We start from the raw sequence: 21,824 nt of genomic DNA, 5'->3' as shown, positions 1-21,824 counted from the left end.
GCTTCTTTTTAGAGTGCCAGCTTCACTGGTGTAATGTACACTGGAATGGCCCGACAGTGGACTTGAAGTTTCACGCAGTAACAAAAGTGGACCTGACGGATCAGGAAGGCTGAATATCCATGAGAAATTACATGAGCTAGCATGAAGAACTCGTACTCCATGCAGGCCAATGGCCAGAAAAATAGTTCTAATGAATCTTTCAAGTTTGTTCCGGAGAAAAGGACAGACGTCCAGAGCCCAGCTCCCTCTAACCAAAAACAGCCGTCCTGTTGTCTCAGTGTGAGCAAAGTATCCTACACAGTCAGGTAAGAAAGAAACAAGACACAAATAACAATGTTAGACTAGGATTATGTCAACTTTCTTTTTCTTTTTTTTGCAAAAACAACGCAAAATAGAGAGCACGTACATGTCAGAAACGTTTTGGTGCTATTAGAAATACAAAAAGTCCCTACTTGTCTAAAAGATCATGCATAAAATTATAGCTATTTTTAGCAATACTGTATTGGATTGGCTTGAATTACATTCATGCAAGATCTGCAACATAATTGTATTATTTTTGCCCAAGAATTTAACAAATGAAGACCATAGGGAAACAGTAATAAACTCTCCAATAATAATCATTTTTAACCAGCTTTTAAAAGAAACATCACATAGACTACACTTATTACTGGGATTTAATACATTTATTACTTGAATAATTATTATGTTAATAATTAATTTATAATTTGTATTTTGAAAATGATTGTTAAAATGAATAAATTTTTCTCAAAAATTTTTTGCATGGTGCTTTATTTCATCAGAAATGGAACAAGTGTTAATATTAAAAGATTTCTCTTGCTGTTTAATCATGTGTTTAATATTCTATTGCATAGAACATATATTCAGGTTACATTGAAATAATAATTGTCAGCATTAGATATTTGTTTACTGTTTACTGTGGTAATGAATGATAATTTATTCAGTAAGAAGAACCACTTGTGTTCTTACAGATTAATCTAAATTATTTATTAAAATTTTGTATTGTATTTGTAAATTAATTGTGTGTGGTTTGAATGATCGGTGCTTAAATCAAAATTTGGACAAATAGTACAACCAAGAAGAATTATTTAAACGATACATTCATTTGCATGAAACACTGATTTGAGGAAAGTGTTTGTGTGTCAGTGAGCGTGTAGGGCCCTGGTGGGATATCCAATCCTACAGGAAGAAATGGACTCGGCAGATCCTGAATGATGTGTCGTTTCATGTGGAGAGTGGTCAGATTATGGGCATCCTGGGGAACTCAGGTGAGGTTTATGGATTGTGTGTAGCTTCTATATACAGAGCTGCGGATTTTTACATTAATAACCCATGTCATCATGAGTGAGGGTCACTGAGAACACAACTGAAAGAGAAAAATGACAATGACATAACTTCCAACTGGCACCTGCATTACAAATTACATGTAGTGTCCTCCTGCATGTATACTGTGCTCACCAAGAAATATATTTAAAAAAGAAATAAAATTAGTCACTAGATAATGTTTTATAATTGCTGTCCTGTGGCTATGGCTTATAAATAGAATTGTTCTCATGTGACTACTTTTTAAATTTATGTGTATTTTCAGCTACACAATATTACTAACTAAATAATTAAAATATTAACATTATTATTATAACCTCAGTACTATGCATGATGCTATAGACAAACCTGTTAAGATCCTAATTACTAGCGTTCGTTTTCAGGCTCTGGGAAAACCACATTGTTAGACACTGTTGCGGGTCGTATTGGAAATACTGGCACCCTTATTGGGGAAGTGTTTGTGAATGGAAGGAAAGTGAAGCAAGCGCAGTTTCAGGACTGTTTCTCCTATGTGCTCCAGGTTAGTATGTGAGTGTTTGGGTTAGCATGTTGTTATATAATTTGTGTAGATTGATAACTAATCATGGCCTCACCTTTGAACATACAGCAATCAAATTAATCAGGTGAGAAGTATTGGTCTGGGTTACTAGAGGTTAAGTCTGTAAAGCGGACCTATAAATTTTTATAAACATCAAAAGGATGAGGCTGAGTGCACTTAAGAACACTTAAATTATCTTCCTCTGACCTATTCATGTGTATCCACTGTGAAATTAAATAATAATGAAGAGACGGCAGTTATTTAATCTTACATTATTACAGATTATATTTTCAAGACACTTGGGTGCGGTACACTAAGCCAATCATTAATTTAATTCTCTGGGACATACGTAGCTGATGATATTAGAGCATGCACTCATTAAAAACACAAAGTAACTGAAATGGCCTGTCAAACTTATGAATAAACACCAAGGACTGTGTGAAGAGACTTATATATATATATATATATATATATATATATATATACGAAACGAAACAGTGCAGTGTGTAAATCCAAAGTATTGATTAACAACTGCTAAGAACCATAGCATCAGTGATGAAAGTTCGTTTACTCAGTGCTTGGATTTTATTATTTAGATATTTATTATTTAGAAGAAAGAAAGAAAGAAAGAATGAATGAATGAATCTAGTTAGGTTAATGGATGTATCCAAAGGTCCCAAAGTATAGTTGATTCTAAATCTCTTTAGTGAAAGATGAAAGATTCATGTTTCTTGGTGCTAGTCTCATAGATAAGAGAGAGAGAGAGACAGATAGAGAGAGCAAAATTATAAGAATTTAATCAGAACTACACTATATAACGATGTCAAAAGCATTCTGACGTTTATGATTTATGGTCATTTATGAATGGGGGGAGGATTAAAACAATACTTACTATAGTATTCAAAAACTTTCCATTAGTTTTCATAGAATTCTACAAATTCAAATAGCTGATACATAACACCATAGTCAGGGATTCCAGCAGTCATAGAATTTTACTATTTAAAAATCCTGGAAGGCAAAAGTCTAATAGCCTGCAACATGGAGTATCTTAAATTCATACCTCACATCAACAGTGACCCATGGGCTCATTTCTCCCCTTAATATATATTAATATATATATTGTATATATATTTTAGTTAGGCTTCCACATCACTAGTATTCCTCAACCTTTTTTGCTTTGAATACTTTTACTAAAATTCCAAAATTATTAAAAAAAAAAAAAAACATTTACAATTTATATTAAATTGACAAAATAACAAGGAACACTTAGTTGTGAGCAGAATTCTTCAATGTATAGCTTTATAGGTGTTGGTTAGATAGTGTCTAGTGACAAATAATCAGTAAGGAACCACATTTGTAAATTGTAGGACACTCTGCATTATAACAAAAAAAAAAGCACAGAAAACTGAAATATTTAATTTCATTACTTGGTAATTGTTGATACAGTGCTTAGACAGGTTTACAGTATTATTAAAGTTTGTACTGTAGATGAATTTATGATAGATCTAAGTGCCATCTCGATAAGCACCCGAGGTATGTATAAACAGTTGAGAGACACAGATGCGGATACGGGTTAAGACTTTAAAGGATTATTTTGGGTTCTAATGTCTGCAACCATTTGGCTCAGAAATGCTGCTTATTGTATTGTATCATAATACATGTCAAATAAGATATTGAAAAGGTTTCATGTTAAAATTGCTGGGTGTGTGAATGATAGACATGGAAATGGCTTTCTAAAGCCCTTCACTATGCTGTTAAATGAATCAGGCTGTTATGGTGTACTATATTCTCAGGTGTTTGTGTCAAAGCATTTCCCTGCCATTCTTCTCTAATGGGCACTATCCCTTTCTCTCTGCTTCTCAGAGTGACAATCTCCTGAGCTATCTGACAGTAGAGGAGACGCTCACATTCACGGCTCAGCTGGCTCTAAGGCAGCACTCAGCCAGTACCATCCGCAAGAAGGTGATTTCCTACCTGTCACTATAAACACTGGGAGCCCCTTAATATATTTACAGACTCATCAGTGCATGAATCTCAATCATTTGATCTCTATGCAAGGTGGCTGCTGTTATGGCTGAACTGAGTCTAAGCCATGTGGCTAACACTGTGATCGGAGGCCGAATCTTTCCAGGTATCTCGGGAGGAGAGAGGAGGAGGGTGTCCATCGCTAGCCAGTTGCTCCAAGACCCCAGTGAGTACGCATCCGTTTACCTGCATACAGTCTTAAATATACATTTGACAGACAACTGACATCAACAGTTGCTGTACCAAAGTAAAGCATTAATAACTGAAACAAAAATACAGTAAGTAAGAAATTACTCAGACTCTGATCCCCCATAACTAAAAGTCAGACAGAGAGAAAGAGAATATTAAAAGAGTGAAAAGCAGGGTTATCATACAGCATATATGGAATTAAGCTATGGTCCATGAGGGTTCCTCTGGGGCATTTTATCTAGCTCTTCAGACCTGAGTGGCATCCTGGGACTCTGCCCTAAGTATTAGCCAACAACGTTTAATTAAAGGCTTTCTGTCTGCTGCTTTCTTCAACCAAGCAGGAAATAGATTAATCATGCAATTAATTAGGCTCCAACTTTAAGCAAATTGGATGAACTAATGAGTCAGGTGAGACTAAACTTGAAGTTTCTCAACAAAGAAATAAAGTGGACTTCTCAAAAGTTCCTTATGTTTTTTTTTCTCACTTTATGACCCTCATTACAGAGGTAATCCTTCTAGACGAACCAACCACAGGCCTGGACAGTATGACAGCCAATCAGATTGTAGTGCTGCTGGCAGATCTGGCCAGGAGGGACCGTATAGTCATAGTGACCATCCATCAGCCCCGTTCAGAGCTCTTCAGAGTAAGTGCAAAGACGTTCAGCGTCACTCCTGTCAAAAAAGCCTCATTAGCTTTTATAAGCAAGGTGATTATCTTACAACTCTTTCATATCTTTATGTTAGATTACCATAAAAGACAGTCATAAATGTTAATGTTTTTGTAGTTTATATGACTTTCTAATGAGCTCACAAAACCGTGAGGTGGTAATTAGCAGAACTGTGGGTGTATGTCTCTGTCTGCAGGTCTTCAGTAGGATAGCTATCATGAGTTGTGGAGAGTTAGTGTTTTGTGGAGATCCTGGCGAGATGGTGGATTTCTTCAGCAGCTGTGGCTACGAGTGTCCCGAGTATTGCAACCCATTTGACATCTATGGTAATATATTTCTACTGTAAGCCATCACACACTCTATTCATCTATCTCTGATTTCTTTCCATCCAGCCAAAGTGAAGCAGAAACCAGCTGTAGGGGGAAAAAACATTCAATTCTTCTTAAAGTGTTCTTTCTTAGCTTCCTAAAAGTATTCTTCACTGAACACCTTCGCATAGGGAACACTGAGATAAACCCTTTATGGGTTCTGAAGAACCTTTAAGCTTGCGAGCGCACTACTCAGGATTGCTACAAAAGATACTACTGTGATTACAATCTTATGCATTAAAAGAAGGCTCAATTGCAACAGTCTAAGAAAAAAGGGCCGTTCCATGTTTTTTTGGATGGCTAGGTGTTCTAGCTTTCTAAAAAGGTTTTCCGTGGATCCTTTTCTGAAAGGTCATTGTAAGGTTTTACATGGTTCCTTTAACTGTCCCCTCAACAGGACAAACCAGACCCTCAACACGACAAACTGAAGACATATTTAGGATGATAGATGAAACTGTTTTTTCATCATTATAGAGTGTAATTAGAAAAAAATGACTACACGCAACAGGCATCATCAATCACATGAATTAGATAACAGCACGGTAAAAGGTTACATACCTAGATAAACAAATATATGCACATTCACAGTTAAAGATAATAAAAAGATCTTAATCTTAATAGATTATTCTATTCACAATTATCATCTGTAAAATATTAATGTTTTCAAAAAAAAAAAAGGAAGCCTACAGGATCCTATTTATTAGAATCAAAATAGAGCAGACTCTGTAAATGATCTGAGTGATCTGAGAGACACATTTGAGTCCCCTGGAGAACCTGTAGGTAGGATTGTCCACTTGATCTGAACACTGGTACTGGATGTTAATCTAAAGTTATAAAAACCTCAAAACTGTGCATGGCATTGAGTCTAACACTCCAGAATCCCTGAAAAATGAGAACACATGAGTAGCCTAATCACATGACTTTTCCTGCTTGTTTAAACTTAAGCAAATGCTCTGGAAGGTTTGATGAAATCTGCTCAGCCTGGAGAGATAATCGATTACTGTTACAGACTAACTGAGACATTCCTTTCTGACCGCCAGTCGACCTGACCTCGGTGGATACACGTTCCAGTGAGAGAGAAGCTGCCACCTACAGACGCATGCATGACATAACCTCAGCATACCGGAGATCAGAGATCTATCAGAGAATGACGTGGAAAATTCGGCAGAGCTGTCTGCGTGCCAATAAACCCATGATCCCCTTCAAGAGCAAAGAGTCCCCTAGCTGTATGTCCAAACTGGGTGTCCTCCTTAGGTGAGAATGTCATATTACTGGGCAATACCATCTGGTCAATAGCAATTCTTTCTGATAGAAGAATTCACTTCTTATTATTCACATTCTCTCACTACAGGAGGACGGTACGGAATCTGTCTCGGGACAGGATGGGTGTCATCATGCGTCTCTCTCAAAATCTCATTTATGGCATGTTTGTTGCCTTTTTTGTCATGCATCTTGACGATGATATCACCAAGGGCGCATTGCAAGACCGGATTGGTATTATCTACCAAGCCATGGGTGCTTCGCCATACACAGGCATGCTGAATGCTGTGGCCCTGTGTGAGTAGCTCCTTCACTGTGTGCATCACCAAATAATCAAAATAAATTTGAATCCTGTGGTCATATGTTTTAGATATATGTAGGTCAAAACAGAGCAATGATAGAGTGACTTGAGCTCCTAAATAGTTCTATGAAGCAGATAAAAATAATTGGATCTCCAGGTACAAGTGAAGAAAACATTCTCAGATGATGCTCATCCAGCTTAAACTGTGCTTTCCAAATTTTCATTATCATACACCATTACCACCATTGGTCAATACATTTGCTTCTGTTACATACACCCTTGCAAAGAAAGGGTGAAATAAAGAAGGTCAGAAGTTAATAGGCCAGGAGTTTGTCTGCTCTTTGCTCTCTATGTTTCTTTTCATTAGACATATTGGAACCCAAGCCTTAGAGATGACCTCTAAGGACAGACATAAAATCCAATCCAGTACCCAACCTATCAATAGTCCAGGTTCTCCCTGACTGTTGATATGTTAGTCTTGGTTTTAATGTTTGAAATATATGCTGTGTTCCATGCAGTCCCTGCTATGAGAGCTATAGCTGATCAGGAGAGTAAAGATGGATTGTACCAGAAATGGCAGATGTTCCTGGCCTACATCATTCACATCTTTCCCTTCAGTATCATCAGTGTATTTATTTTCACCTCTTTCCTTTACTGGTGAGTATGTATTCTTTTGTATCTTATGTGTGCAGGTGAACAGGATCCACATGAGGTGGGGCTAAACTGTAGTCTGATAAGTTCTGATAAGGAAACGGAAAGTGAGGAACGATGGCCTGATGAGACAGGAGGGGTAACTAAAGGACAGGTTACTAAAGGGCATGTTTGTTGCTAAAGGTTGTAAAATATGTCCTGTTTTTTTTAAATTATTTTTATTTATTTATTTATTTTATTATTTTTTTCATAGAAGGCACTCAGCAAGTTACTCACACTCTTAGAAAAAAAAAAATCTAAATCTAGCACCATTAGGGTTCTTCAGTTTGTCCCTAAGGGAAGTCTTAACCCTTAAAACCTCTATGTAGAACCTGACATCAAAGGATTTCCCTTTCAGAGAAGGTTTGAATTCAATCTCCTTTAGGAAACTTAGAATATTTAACTATTCAAATCCTTAAGAAATAAGTGTACTTACAGATTGTGTCCCTGTAGTGTGCGTGTGTGTATTACTGTATAATCACGCTGACAGTGCTCTGACTGGATTGTAGTAACAAAGTAAAACATACGCTAATATTTACTTTTATTAAAGCAACAAATTAATGTCCCCTGACTAATCTCTTTTCTCATCCAACATTAAAAAAAACAAAAACAGAAAACCCCTTAGCTTTAATTATTCTAGAGAAACAGTTTTACATTTTTATATATACTGTTATAATGCTGTCAGTAAGTTACTGAAAATTTACTGGTGTATTTTCATATGTGTATTTCATATCTCAGGGTTGTAGGGATGCACCCAGATCCTTGGCGCTTCATGTGTTTTACAGCTGTGATCATGGTGCCTCACATCATCGGGGAGCTTCTGACACTGGTGCTGCTTGGAGTGGTTCAAGACCCCAACATGGTTAACAGTGGAATGGCGTTGCTCAACATAGCTGGGATCATGGTGGGCTCTGGATTCCTCAGGTAATACCTTCATGAAGATTGTTTTATTGTTTTATTGTGTTGTTTTATTTTATTGTGATGTTTTATTGTGTTTATTGTTTTTTATCATGTTTTATTTCTTTTATTTTTTTTTAGAACCCTCCTCCATATCATTTACTAAAGCTAGCTCCAGTTTGGGTTGGTAATCAATGGGCTTATCACTGATACACTGCATTCTCGTTTCTCTGTAGGAGCACTCAGCAGATGCCTTTGGTGTTCCAGTGGCTAAGTTACCTCACCTTCCAGAAATATGGCTGTGAGCTTCTCATCGTCACTGAGTTCTATGGCTTGAACTTCACATGCAGTAAGAAGTGCTATTTTCCTCTTAGATCAAATACATTCCATACTTGCCACAGGCTAAACATTGGTGGCTTAGTGATTAACATATTGGGATGCTGATCAGAAGATGGTGAGATTGTGAGCTTGTGAGCAAAATCTTTAACCCTCAACTGCTCAGTTTCAGTCAAATGAAGAAAATGTAAAAATTTCACCTCTTGATACTCACATCCTCTTCCTCAGATCCGTCTGTGGGTTTCCCAGGAGGATGCCTGATAAAAGATGGCAATATTGTTATAGACCAACTTTACCCAGGAGCCCTCTCACGCTACACCCTGGACTTTCTTATGTTGTACGCCTTCCTGCCTGCCCTCGTATTGCTCGGGATCATCAGCTTCAAGATCCGAGATCGCTTCGTGAGACGCTGAGGTGCTATGTGTGTTAAAGAAATGAATGTCCTCGCTGATAACCTGTTTGTACATACTGTGCTTTTGTCAGCTCCAACAGCCAATAAAACTTTATCCCTAACATCTCTAGCAACAAGACACTGCTTTAATGGTCCAGAGGTCATTCACCTTTCTCGTTGTAGCTTGTTGGGTAAACTTTGTTTTTGCAGTTAATAGATAAAATATTAAAGGATGATGCCAAGTGTAAATGTTGCTATTGTATGTTCATAATAAATGTTTAACAAAAAGTAAATGTAAAATGTTTAAAGATCCTTATTTGGTTATTTTAATAGAAAACAATATCTAAGAGCCTGTAATGTGTTAAAACTTCAGTCATAGCCTGTGTTAAACTTTCACAGGTGATCTTTTCTTTTCAAAACTACTATGAGCAATAAAATAGTACAGAGCTACTGTATGAGCCACTGTATCTAAAAATACTGGATTGTTTTTGACACATATGTATTTTAATTCCATATATTAGGATTTTTGATACCACAGTGCTTTTGAGTTCTTGAATCTGATTGGTCAGCAGATCTTTATTTTTTACACTTACCTAGGGACTTGTATGGCAGATGCTCCACATAAAAAGATTTTGTATACATCCAATTATGTAATTGTTGATATGGTGAATATGGTTGATATGGTATGATTTCTGTAAGACTATGTTTATTTAATGGAAGGAGTCTCCAGTGTCAGCACCCTGTAACACCAGAGGTAAAGCTGTTTCTTTAAGTGCTCCAACACAGGAAAACCTTTAGAATGGAGGGCTTTGGTGTTTCTCTGTAAATTCCTCAACACTAAAAGTAACTATAAACAGATAAGTATGACATATCATTCTGTAATAAATAAATTGCTATGCTATATATGAGGAATAAAGGGTTTTGGGACATGCTGTTGTTGGAAAATAATCCACTTTGGTGTGGAAATCGGAACTCTGCTTCATTGCTGATTATTTTCCTATAACAGCACATCCTGTCATGTTTTATTCCTTATTTAATTGAACAGGCTCAGTTTTAGTTGTTGCACTATGACTGTGGTAAGATGTTACTTAACAACACTAACAGCAAGATTTTAATCAGAAACTGTAATCATTGTCCCACTAATTAATGCCACTCACATGTGCACTTACTCATTACCTTGGAATTATTAACTTGGCTGATATTCACTGTACTGTTACTTGCAATATTACTGCACAAATGCAGCACTATTTCTTAGGATTCTACTGCGTTATGAGGGGAATAGCACTGAAGATACACGCTGGAGGTGCACCCTTCTACTTCTTCACCCTTCCCTGTTATTCTACCTCTTTTTCTTCTTCTTCTTCTTCTTCTTCTACTTCTTCTTCTTCTTCTTCTTCTGGCTAGGGGGTCTGTGGCAGCCCATAGAACCGTCTGGTAAAAAGTTGTGAAATTTGGGCCAAGTATTGCCAATGCTCTAGTGCCACCATCTGGCCAAATTTTGGTCTAATTTAGAAGTACATTTATGGTCATAACTTTTGAACCATGTGTCCAAAATTTAAAAGGCATTCCTGGATTTCCTGGGTCAAGACGAGTTCAAAGCACCATATGACATCAATTTTTACAAATTTTCATTAATTAGATTTTCCGCCAACTTGGATTTTGTCAAAAACTGTTTTTTCCGTATTCCTCCTACAAATTTTGTCCAATCATCACCAAATTTGGCATATATCATCTTCAGAGTAAGCCTCACAAAAATTATCAAAAGAATTTTGATTACGCCCCAACACTGACACAAAATTTGGTAGGCATCTTTAGGACCATGACCTGAGTTTATGCAACAAATTTTGACCACCTACTGATCAAAAGTTACAATAACATGCCAGAAATGCTTACAACTAACTGCCATTTTTGCTCCTCCTCCTCCAACTTTTGTCCAATTTTCACCAAATTTGGCTCACATCATCTTGAGACCTTTCTGAACAAAAGTTATCAAAGGAATTTTGATATTCAAAACCATTCTCCTATAATGCATTGACAAATGCTAAAAATAGAATGTGAGGGTGTGTCTCAGCAATGCAGCTACATATCATCATGAAACTTGATACGTATCTTCAGGACCATGCCCTGAATGTATCCAAAAAGTTTCATGACTGCAAAACCTTGTGGTCAAGAGCTGTAACAACTTTCATTTTTTTTCCATATCTCATTTGAAGAATTTGTGCTAAATTCACAGTTCATTTTTCCTATAATTCCCTGGAGTATGCTGAAGTGAACACACACCAAGATCTGAAATTCAAGTGTACTTCCTGTGGACCATCTTGGATAAACCATTAAAAAATGTTTTTCACTATTCCTCCTCCAACTTACGTCCAATCAACACCAAATTTGGCGCAACTCATATTCAGAACAACTCGGACAAAAGTTCTCAAAAGAATGTTGATATTCCAAGCGGTTTGCCCGTAATGTGCCAACAAGTCTGATGGCGAAGCCGCCAAATAGAAAATCAGGCTGTATCTCAGCAATAACCTTGCACACTGATATAAATCTTGGTAGGCATCTTCAGGACCATGCCCTGAGGCTATACAACAGATTTCATGAAAGTGACACTCACTGGTCAAAAGTTACAATAGCATGCCGAAAATGCTTCCATCTGCCATTTTTGCTACTCCTCCAAATGTTGTCCAATCCTTCTCAAATTTGGCTCACATCATGTTAAGACCTGTCTAAACTTGCACAAAGTGGGAAAAAGGCCCAGACTGATGAAAAAAAAAACATAAATACCTTAGATGTTTTTAAATTGCAAGAAGAAAAAAAAATTAGGTCGGAGCAGTAGCAATCATGACCAAAGGTCAAAGTAGCAACAGAGAGGTCACAGCAGTCGTGGCAGGTAAAGCAGCAGTGCCACCCTGCTGCCCATTTGTTCATCTGGACCTTTCCTCCTACAGTCAGAGAATTACACCACTGTCCGTGGTTGAAGACATACACACCATGAATGAAACTACAAATCACTCTTGAATCCCTTTGCCTAAAGTTATGGCTCTGCTTTCCTGTGCTCTCATGGCTCACTGAGTCTGGGTGCTTGGCCCCCGAAAATGCTGCTTGCAGCTTTAATTACTGTTAGTATTATCTGCCATAGTTACGTAAAAAGTTTTTTATGCTTCATTATAGATCTCTATCAGTTACCTTTTTATTTATTTATTTATTTATTTGGAACAAGTACATACACAAGACTACATGTGGTTCATTTTTGGTCAGTTTACATGTTGCAATTCAAGCAGACCAAACAGACTACTGCTACACACTGCTTCTTTATTTTTTATTTTTATTATTATTATTTTTTTTTTACATTTTGCTAATTTAAAAGTAAGAAGAAAAACTGCAGACAGGTTTCAAATCACATTTCTTCTAAATAGCTACCAGCTAGCCACCCCGCCAGTGAAACTAAAACAAGATACAACATATCCCATACGGCACTTGGTTAACACGTCATCAATTTGCGCCGTTGCCCCTCGCAACAGTCTTCTGAGAAAACGCTGCCTAGCAAGCTGGTCTCAGGACGGTAAACATCGACTGAATTATAGCAAGCTACGAAAAAAGAAAAGACAGCAACAGGAAATAATGCGTAAAATAAGGTAAGTACAATATAGAGGAAAAGTCTTGCGTTTTCTCGAGTTTTTCCTGATAGTTAGCTTATGGTTCTGCTATTGTAGCTAGCTAGCCGGATACCGTTAACGAACTTCCTTTCATAAACCTTGTATATATAAACTGTTAAACAATATATCCAGGTTATTTTGTTTATTACTTAAAATTAAAAACAGCAAATGTCTTGTCAATGTGTAGGAATACCATGAGTAAAAAAAAAAGAATAAAATACTATATCTGAAATAAAAAACATTTTATTTTGTTTATGTGAGATTCTTAGGACTAAAATATTTAATATTGATGACCAGAATTACAGGAAATATAATTTTTTAACAGAATATAGGAATATTCTTGACTATTCCAAGAGTATTGTACACAATAAAAAAAAAATCTGCCTTCAGTTAAAAAGAAAAAGTTTGTAAAAAGGTAAAGCATTGAATTCTGGAACAAACTGACCTTTTTCTTAAATTTAATTTGGGATTTTGTAGCAAATATTTGTAAAGATATATATCTTTACCTGTGACAGTGAGAACAGCCAAAATCAGCATCATGACAGCATCATGTTCAATTTCAGTAACCGTCTCAAGTGATTCGGAAGTGACTTATAATTTATAACTTATATTTTTATAAAAATAACCGAAAATTGACTGTTCGTAAGTGTGGCCACTGTGCAAGAAAGGGTTAAATAATAACAAAACAAAAGACAGTTTTGATCTTCCAGACTGCATACTGCATACTTTGCGGATAGTATGACACCTATGCACTGGCGTAGACTATGACAGGTGCAGGGGATGGGATAAATAAACACTTGATTTTGTAAAAGACGAGGCTGCTTTGCAGATATTCTGATCCTTTCCTGCATCTACTGTGATAGTAAGACAAAAACTACCAGAGGCTGTTGTGAGCAGAGTCATTTTGTTTTGTAGTGCCGACACACTGTGGGATCTGGCTGCAGATGAGGTCCGGGCCAGAGAGAGAAGAACTGGACATGATCAGGAGGACGATGATGATGATGGTGGTGGTGAGGAAGATGGCCATGCTCCGTGCGAGAGGACTGTTTTCTTTATGGGCAGTAAAACTGGGGTAAAAGACGAGCACAATCATATAAACAATTCTAAGCACTCTTATACAAGTCATTTACAACTCTGAATGACTGTGAGTTGTAGGATTTTTTTTTATATTCTATATTTATTATTTTTTTATATGTCATTTATTCTGTATACCATCTTAGGGTAAAACAACAATACTGTTCAGGTGTATTGACAGGTAAGAGAGAGCCTTGAATCATTATTTTGGCCTTATTTAAAGATGCTCAATGCTTATGTATTTCATGTCTCGATTCAGAGATGAAGCCACCAAACCAACCCTGGCTTTGGAGTACACATTCGGTAGGCGAGCAAGAGCACACAGCACAGTAAGAACAAATCACTCTCAAAATTCATTAAAAAGCCAGGCAAGTTTTTGAATGCTTAGATTAATTTTGGGTGTTTGTTTTTTTTTTTAAATGAGCTCAAAGATGTAGCTCACCTGTGGGAACTGGGAGGAGGCACATCTTTATCAGATCTTGTGCAGATACCCATCACTCCTCAGAATCTCAGGTTTGTCTCTGATGGTCTCATGTCTGTGTGCATGTAGTGATACTGAAATGACTAATTAGCCTGGGTGATTTCATAACTATAAAAGTAAAATGACCCTGACACTTGCTTTGATGTAAAGGGGAGCATTTTTAAGTAATATTAGTTTATTGTTAATTAAGTTATTGCAAAGAACATGCTCATTTTATACTTTTCTACAAGTTGTTTTGAAATGATTACACCTCTTCATGCAGCGTGCTGTCTGTGGTGTTGGTACTGGACCTGTCTAAGCCCAATGCACTCTGGGCCACCATGGAGAGACTCCTTCAGGCAGCTCTAAACCAAGTGGAAAAGGCATTTGCCATAACCAAGAGGCCAGGAGAGTCCAGACCCAGCAAACAGCTAAGCCAAAGGAGAGCATTGCGGATCCTCCCCAAAGACCACCCAGTGAGAAAACAGCTTCCATTATTATTAATAATAAGTGTTTTATTTTTTGACTCTAACATAAGACTGGGTGTCTGCAATAGGACAAAGAGCTCATTAGCCCCTTCCCTGTGCCTCTTCTTATGATCGGTAGCAAGTTTGACATCTTTCAGGTAAGAATCTCATTGCATGGTTAATAATGTATTTCATGGCATACTTACTTAGCCTTTTCTTCACATTCATAGGTCAATGCGAATGGAGTTCTTCACAGCACGCTTTAAAATCAGAAGCAGTTGTGAGGCTGGTCATCATCTTCATTAATGACTTAACTGTCTGTGTGCAGGACTTTGAGTCAGAGAAGAGGAAGGTGATTTGTAAGACCCTGCGTTTTCTGGCTCATTACTATGGTGCATCCCTGATAGTAAGTTTCATTAAATAGTTCTTGTGCTCCTAAAGACAAAACAGTTTACAACATTGTTGTAAATTGTTTATATATATATGTACACTAGCAAAAAGTCTCACATATACTGTCAGTCATATGTAACGGTCACAACTGGAAATTAACAGCTTCCCACCCGCCAGCTAAATGGCTACTTTATATCAGGTAAACCTATAATACAGCTCGCTCTGTATGTATACAGTTACAGTATGCAATAGATTTACAGTTACTAAGTGTTGCACAGTATGTCTGCTCCGTCAGTCGATAGAAAGGCACTGGCACTGACCAGATGTTATTTGGGTGGTGCTCCACTCTCAGCACAGCTGTACTATAGCTCATCTTTTTCCTTGCACAGTATGTGTTAATCTGCTGCTAGAGCAAGGGTATCAAACTCAATTTCTGCCTTGGCTACATCAGCAAGGGCCATAATGTAAAGCTATTCATTTTTTTAACACTTTATTTGAGGATCACCTATAAGCTGATGAGTAGAAAGGCATCTCAGCGTGCACAAAACATAAAACCTTGAGGTGGATGGGCTACAACAGCAGAAAACCACATCAGGTTCTTGACTGACAGCAGTAGAACGGGAATCTGAGAATTTTTCTTTCTCCCAGAGGACCTTCATCGCAGAATATGCTTTGTTTTGACTCTGATCTGCACCGGACACTCCAAAGGCACACAGCTGTGATAACAACAGCTCCCGAAAGCACACCATATCAAATTCGGCTAGTACACACTGTTTTCGTAAATACTCTGCCCTAGTCAAGGACTGCCTCAGTGTCACATTTTCTTCTTTTTTCTAATCTCTTGCCCCCCCACCCCCCCCACCCTCCCGTACTGTAACCAACAAAAAAGACCCCTCACGTAACTGCTCCATTGTATGATGTCGTATGTGTTTGTGACTTTGTTTATTGCTTTGACTGTTCTGTTAATGTTCTTCTATCGCGGATGAGAGAGGACGTTAGCGCCTTGCATGGCTGCTTTAAGGACCTCTACTCTCCTTATAGGGGGAAGATGTGACCCGTCATTCCATTCATCTCGTTGTAGAAATACAATGACAATAAATGCTATCTATCATGGGCACAGGCTCACAGAAACTGGGCAGTTGACGATTAGGAAAAAAAATCACCTGGTCTTTTTTCCAGTCTTCCACTGTCCAGTTTTGGTGAGTCTGTGCCCATGATAGCCTCAGAGTCATGTTTTTTGCTGACAGGAGTGGAACCTGATGTGGTCTTCTGCACATCCACCTCAAGGTTTGATGTGCATTCTACGATGCATTTCTGCTCACCACGGTTGTACTTAATTGTTACTATAGACTTCCTGTCAGCTCAAACCATTTTGGTCATTCTCCTCTGATCTTATCAACAAGGTGTTTCAGCCTGCAGACCCTCTGCTCACAGGATGTGTTTTTTTTTTTTTTCTTTTTTGCACTATTCTGTGTAAATTCCCAGGAGATCAGCAGTTTCTAAAATACTCAAACCAGCCCTTCTGGCACCAACAACCATGCAAGTTACAGAGATCACATTTTTTCCGCCATTCTGATGTTTGATGTGAACATTAACTGAAGCTCTTGACCTGTATGATTTTATGCAGTGTGCTGGTGCCACATGATTGGATAACTGCATAACGGCATAAATGAGCAGGGTTACGGGTGTATATATGTATGCAGTAGACAAGCCCTGCACAAGCACCCAACATACTCCCATTTTAATCAATGTGACAAAATTCTTGGTCACACAAGCTTCATATCTGACCACCAGGTCCCGCCCACATGAGAGTTAAAACCACTCACTCCCACAACTTTTTCAGTGCTGATGCATATGGTAGGTTTATCTTATAAGGGCAGCTGCTATACATTTTGCCAAGTTATCAGTTTATCAGTATTTTTTGTATTTACTACTACTACTAACTAATATATATATATATATATATATATATATATATATATATATATACACACACATATATACATATATAGTTACACTACATTTGAACTAGACACAGTGGCTGGTGAACTAGATAGTTAGTGTTAAGCAGATAACTGATGCTGATACCAAATATAGATTCACTCCTCATTATCTGCTATTTTCTAATGTGTTTTTCATAGTTCACTAGCAGTAAATCAGAGACAACGATGTCTAAAGTCAAGAACTTCTTCAATCATCTAGCTTTTGGGACTGAGAGAGGGTAAGTAGCTGTATGGTCCTGGATTATTAAAAGTAAACCAGCTATTTTCTTATGAAGATGTATAACTGCAGTCTGTTAAAGATTTATAGCTAGTAATTCATCCTGGTGAGATAATAATAACTATATGCACATTTCTTTCTTTTTTTTAGAAAGTACTTTTCAACAGACCACAGCAAACCTCTCATAATTCCAGCAGGCATGGACTCTCTCAGTCAGATAGGTGAATGCTTATAGCACCACCTGCTGTTTACTGCAGCCAGTCATCTTTGTATTAGTGATACAGCGTAGACATTTACATCAGACACATAACAGTATTTGACATCTTTTGAATTGAATCTTTTGAATATTTAGTAACAGTAACACAGTGGCATTATAAGTATTTTTTTTTTTTAATTCAGGATCTGTTGATGTTGATCTTGGAACACTGCATGCTAAAACTCCACTGGACCTATGGAAAAAAGTTTTTGAAAGATTTTTTCCTCCAGAGGTATCACAACACCCTTCTCACAATTGTAAGCAAAAGAGAACTGAGACGTACTTGACACAAGCCATTTAAAGCTCATGGTTCTTGCATGTCTTTCCTCAGAGCACTAATGAACGTAAAGAAGTGAAAGATCCAGCCAAAGACCCCCAGTACAGTGAGCTCATTATAGATGCAATGAGAGCACAGAAAGACCAGGTACTCGGAATCCACATACACTTAAATAATCATGCTTCCAGTCTGATCGTGGTAGCATTTGCATAGCTTTTAATACACTATGTGGCCAAAGGTATGTGCACACCTTTCCATCACACCCATATGTGGGTTTTCCCCAAACTGCTGCCACAAAGTTGGAAGCGCACAATTGGATGTCTTTGTTTGCTGTAGTTTTAAGTTTTCCCTTCACTGGAACTAAGGGACCCAGACTTGTTCCAGCATGACAGTGATCCTGTGCACAAAGCGAGCTCCATGAGGACATGGTGTGCCAAGGTTGGAGTGGAAGAACTTGAGTGTCCTGCACAGAGTCCTGACCTCAACCCCACTGAACACCTTTGGGATGAACTGGACCGCAGACTGCATCCCAGGTCTCCTCACCCTACATCAGTGCCTGACTTCACTAATGCTCTTGTGGCTGAATGAACACAAATCCCCACAGCCACACTCCAAAATCTAGTGGAAAGCCTTCCCAGAAGAGTGGAGGATATTATAACAGCAAAGAAGGAACAACTCAATGTTAATGCCAGTGGTTTTGGAATGCAATGCTCAACAAGGTTGTGATGGTCAGGTGTCCACAGAAACTTTTGTCAATGTAGTGTAATTTGCACTATGGCCTTTTCTGGTTATATAGATGGGATTTGTTAACACAATGCAGTTCTTCCATTTAGAACTGCCAATGTATAGTTTTCTCATTACCCCTGTAGACTCAACAGCTTAAACTTATCATGTCCCATTATTAGAGAATGATGTGGTACCAAAAAATTTCAGACTTCCATGCTAAGGTAACCTAGCTAGCTAACATTGTTTAAAACTCACCATCTTTGGATGCCCTGTTATATTTGTACATGGCAGAAGAACTTTATAACTTTTTTTATAACACTACATATTATTTTAATGGCTTAATTGTGTTCAGGTGTGCTTATACACTTCAGCTCTTTATAAAGGCCATAAATACAGCAGTAGTTTAATGATAACCAGCGTCTAGTGCTCCAGAATAATAGTGTGACCCTATCTAACCTTTCAGAATTTAGCCTATCACCTGATTTTTATTTCCACTCACATTCTAATGGCTGAGTGCCTGGAGTACTTAGTGCAAATAACAGACACATGGAGCAATGGACAGTGTGTCAAAGTGCACAGTGTGTGTGTTCCATGAAGAGTTACTATTTATGGAGTGAGTTTGTTTGTTTGATTGATTGAAACCCTTTCATGAGTTCAGTAATCCACAAAATGTGAGAAGGTGAAAAAGGAACCTAGTGAAGAATGGCTGTTGTATGTTTAAAGCATTTCCCCCTTTGTGTTGTCTTTGCAGGAGCTGGAACATTATAAGCGAGAACAGGCGAAGTCATGGAAAGGCTTGACCCTGGAGTCCTAGAGCTACAGAAACTCTCCCCAAAAACTCAACATTAATGTATGCTATTTCTACATTTCTCTCTTTTTGTTCAGAAAAATAATTTTTGGCACTGTTCCTTATACACACGTAATGCGTAGTTGAAGCACAGGCCAGACACGGTGCTTTAACGGCTTGTAATACCGTGTTTTTATATTATTTCCTGAAAAGATGCAGTAATGTAAGAATTGCACATGTAAATATGCAGTTAGTAATTGTATAAAATGTTATTCCAATGTCTTACTATTTAGTAAATTACAGACTTCATGAAATCTCCAGTATTATTGGCACCCTTCATGAAAATGAGCAGAAATTAATATATAAAATCAGTGACACACACCAGGGAATATTTTTAGTTTGATCATATGGGGAAGCTGTATACGTTTTATTTTAGCACAATATATTTTCAAACATAAAACCTTTTATTGAGTAGTGCATTTTGTTGCAGAACAGTTTTCAAAATTATTGGCACCCCCACAATTTATTTTGGTAAAGCCTGTCCTGGAGAAAATAAGTGTGTTATTAAGGTTGCAGATACCTGCAGAGCTCATGTGTCAAACACAAGGCCTGCGGGCCAAATCTGGCCCTCAGCTTCGTTTCATTTGGCCCACGTGAACTTGGAAAAATGATTGGCCCGTAGTACACTACTGCTCAACATTTTCACGCACTTCCACAATTCACAGCAGATCTGTAGCATAGCGATTGCTATTGTAAAACATACGAACACAGCTCACAGTGCTTAACTGAAATGTATGAGCAGTGGCCTTTTTTCACTTTTTAAAATATCCAAAGGGTAGTTACTGTAAACCACCTTATATACTTGCACTCCAATTACTACTGTTCCTGGCTTGACCATGATCTGAATGTGTGCTGTGCTTGATGTAAGTCACACTCGCATCAAAAAGCGATTCAGAAGCACGTCGTGTGTTTTGCTGGAAATAGTGTGACCAGAAATTAATTTTGGAGGGATGTGTATATATGCAAAATAAAACAATTGTTTTTCTGATCTGTACAATTAAACTGGTAAGTGCAATGTGCTCGTGGATGTCAGACAGCAGCAGGAGCAGTGATGAAATGAATTTGTTATTCAATTCTTTACAGCACAATCTACCATCAAAGAGTCTTTCAATATTAATAATGTTGCCATGAAATACATTTATGACACTGAAAATGATTGAAAAAAACATGTTAATAAATCCACTTTTCTTTTGCAGTAAACTCCAGCAGCTACTTCACTAGCTCTCAGCTGCATATCCCTGTGTTTATAGTGTAGCTATCTGTATAATAGCTTTCAAACAGAAACAGGAAAAATGCATCATTCCAACTGACTAATCCAGTTTCTCATCACAGCAGCTTGTATCCTATAAAGTTTGATTAAATAAAAGAATGCATTCATTAAAAAACTTTTATTATAATCATAGTATATAGTATAATAAATAATAGTATAATAAATGTTTTAAATAAATAAATTACCTAATAGTGCATAGATTTTAATAGTTTTTTTTAGTGCTTCTTTTTCCTAGACTTCCTTTTCTAATCTCAGAGAAAGGTTATTAGTGTTAGTCAATAGTATATATACTGTATATATAATCCAATTATGGCCCATCAGGGTCTTACGAAGATGCTGATGTGGCCCGGGCAGAATATTGAAATCGTGGATACTCCATGCAGAATATTTTTGATTCCTTTGTATTTTTAGGTTTGGCAACTCCTAAAAGCAGGTATTGGTATAGAATATCCTGATACTTCACAGAATTCATGATGCTATCAGTATTCACAAGCACCACTCTATCATTAGCCACAAAACAGCCGCAAACATCACTGATACACCTCCATATTTTACAAAAGAGTATCAGGTGCTTTTCCTTGTATGCAATTTCCTATTTAAGCCACAATAGTGTGCATGGATAAAAATGTTTGATTTTGGTATCCTTTAGACCATAACACATGATTGTAACTTTAGTTCTAAAGACACTTGGTGAAGGTCAGAGTGGGATGTTTGTCAGGAAGGGTTTCTTTATTGCAACTCTAACAAACAGTTGGTTGTTATGGGGGTGACATCTAACTGTGCAATTCTGAAACTGTGATCTTTGGGTTCTTTCTTGACTTCCTCACCATCCTCCTCACTGTGTATTCCACACTTTTGAACATTTTTTAAATTATTATTATGGCCCTGATTGTGCTTACTTTTTTAAAAATCTGATAATGTACTTTTTACCTGACTTTTGCAGGTTAATGAAGGTCTTTCTGTGTTGCGTTGAAAGCACTTTGGTTTTCCACATGGTGATGGATGATGGGGAAATTTACATGTGTGCAACAGAAGTAACAGTTTCTGAGAGCAATTTTTTTTTTAAAAAAAAGATGTTTTAGGAGACAGTTTGCATTTTCTGAAATATTTTAGGAGGCCAGTAGTTTCCACCAACGATTTAAAAAAAAAAAAAACAGAAGGAAGCATTTTTAAAGGAATG

The 21,824-nt window shown here is 37.4% G+C and overlaps 2 protein-coding genes across 4 annotated transcripts; both read left to right on the top strand.

The window, feature by feature from the left end:
* The first annotated feature begins 6 nt into the window (after window positions 1-6).
* Window positions 7-9,792, top strand: abcg5 (ATP-binding cassette, sub-family G (WHITE), member 5). The gene is made up of 13 exons (XM_026942334.3): window positions 7-305; window positions 1,165-1,286; window positions 1,725-1,861; window positions 3,743-3,841; window positions 3,938-4,070; window positions 4,598-4,737; window positions 4,958-5,087; window positions 6,170-6,383; window positions 6,481-6,686; window positions 7,209-7,347; window positions 8,119-8,304; window positions 8,514-8,626; window positions 8,842-9,792. The coding sequence occupies exons 1-13, from the start codon at window positions 142-144 to the stop codon at window positions 9,024-9,026; spliced, it is 1,968 nt and encodes a 655-aa protein (XP_026798135.2). The 5' UTR covers window positions 7-141; the 3' UTR covers window positions 9,027-9,792.
* A 2,694-nt stretch (window positions 9,793-12,486) lies between these two features.
* dync2li1 (dynein, cytoplasmic 2, light intermediate chain 1) lies at window positions 12,487-21,704 on the top strand. Of its 3 annotated transcripts, none has more exons than XM_034302630.2 (14): window positions 12,487-12,636; window positions 13,573-13,729; window positions 13,878-13,912; window positions 13,991-14,060; window positions 14,156-14,244; window positions 14,475-14,667; window positions 14,748-14,816; window positions 14,987-15,064; window positions 17,190-17,269; window positions 17,419-17,489; window positions 17,668-17,756; window positions 17,856-17,948; window positions 19,279-19,377; window positions 21,588-21,704. In XM_034302630.2, exons 1-13 carry the CDS (start codon window positions 12,623-12,625, stop codon window positions 19,339-19,341), a joined length of 1,101 nt encoding a protein of 366 aa, XP_034158521.2. In that variant the 5' UTR covers window positions 12,487-12,622; the 3' UTR covers window positions 19,342-19,377; window positions 21,588-21,704. The 3 variants fall into 3 exon arrangements, with proteins under 3 accessions (XP_034158521.2, XP_026789791.3, XP_026789782.3); XM_026933990.3 differs by having other exon boundaries at window positions 20,571-21,704; XM_026933981.3 differs by having other exon boundaries at window positions 19,279-21,704.
* Window positions 21,705-21,824: the final 120 nt, after the last annotated feature.

Source organism: Pangasianodon hypophthalmus, chromosome 3 (assembly GCF_027358585.1).
Source record: "Pangasianodon hypophthalmus isolate fPanHyp1 chromosome 3, fPanHyp1.pri, whole genome shotgun sequence".
In the NCBI taxonomy this organism is placed as follows: Eukaryota; Metazoa; Chordata; class Actinopteri; order Siluriformes; family Pangasiidae; genus Pangasianodon; species Pangasianodon hypophthalmus.
The sequence above is the reverse complement of the archived record's forward strand: the minus strand, read 5'-3'. Positions and strand labels throughout refer to the sequence as shown.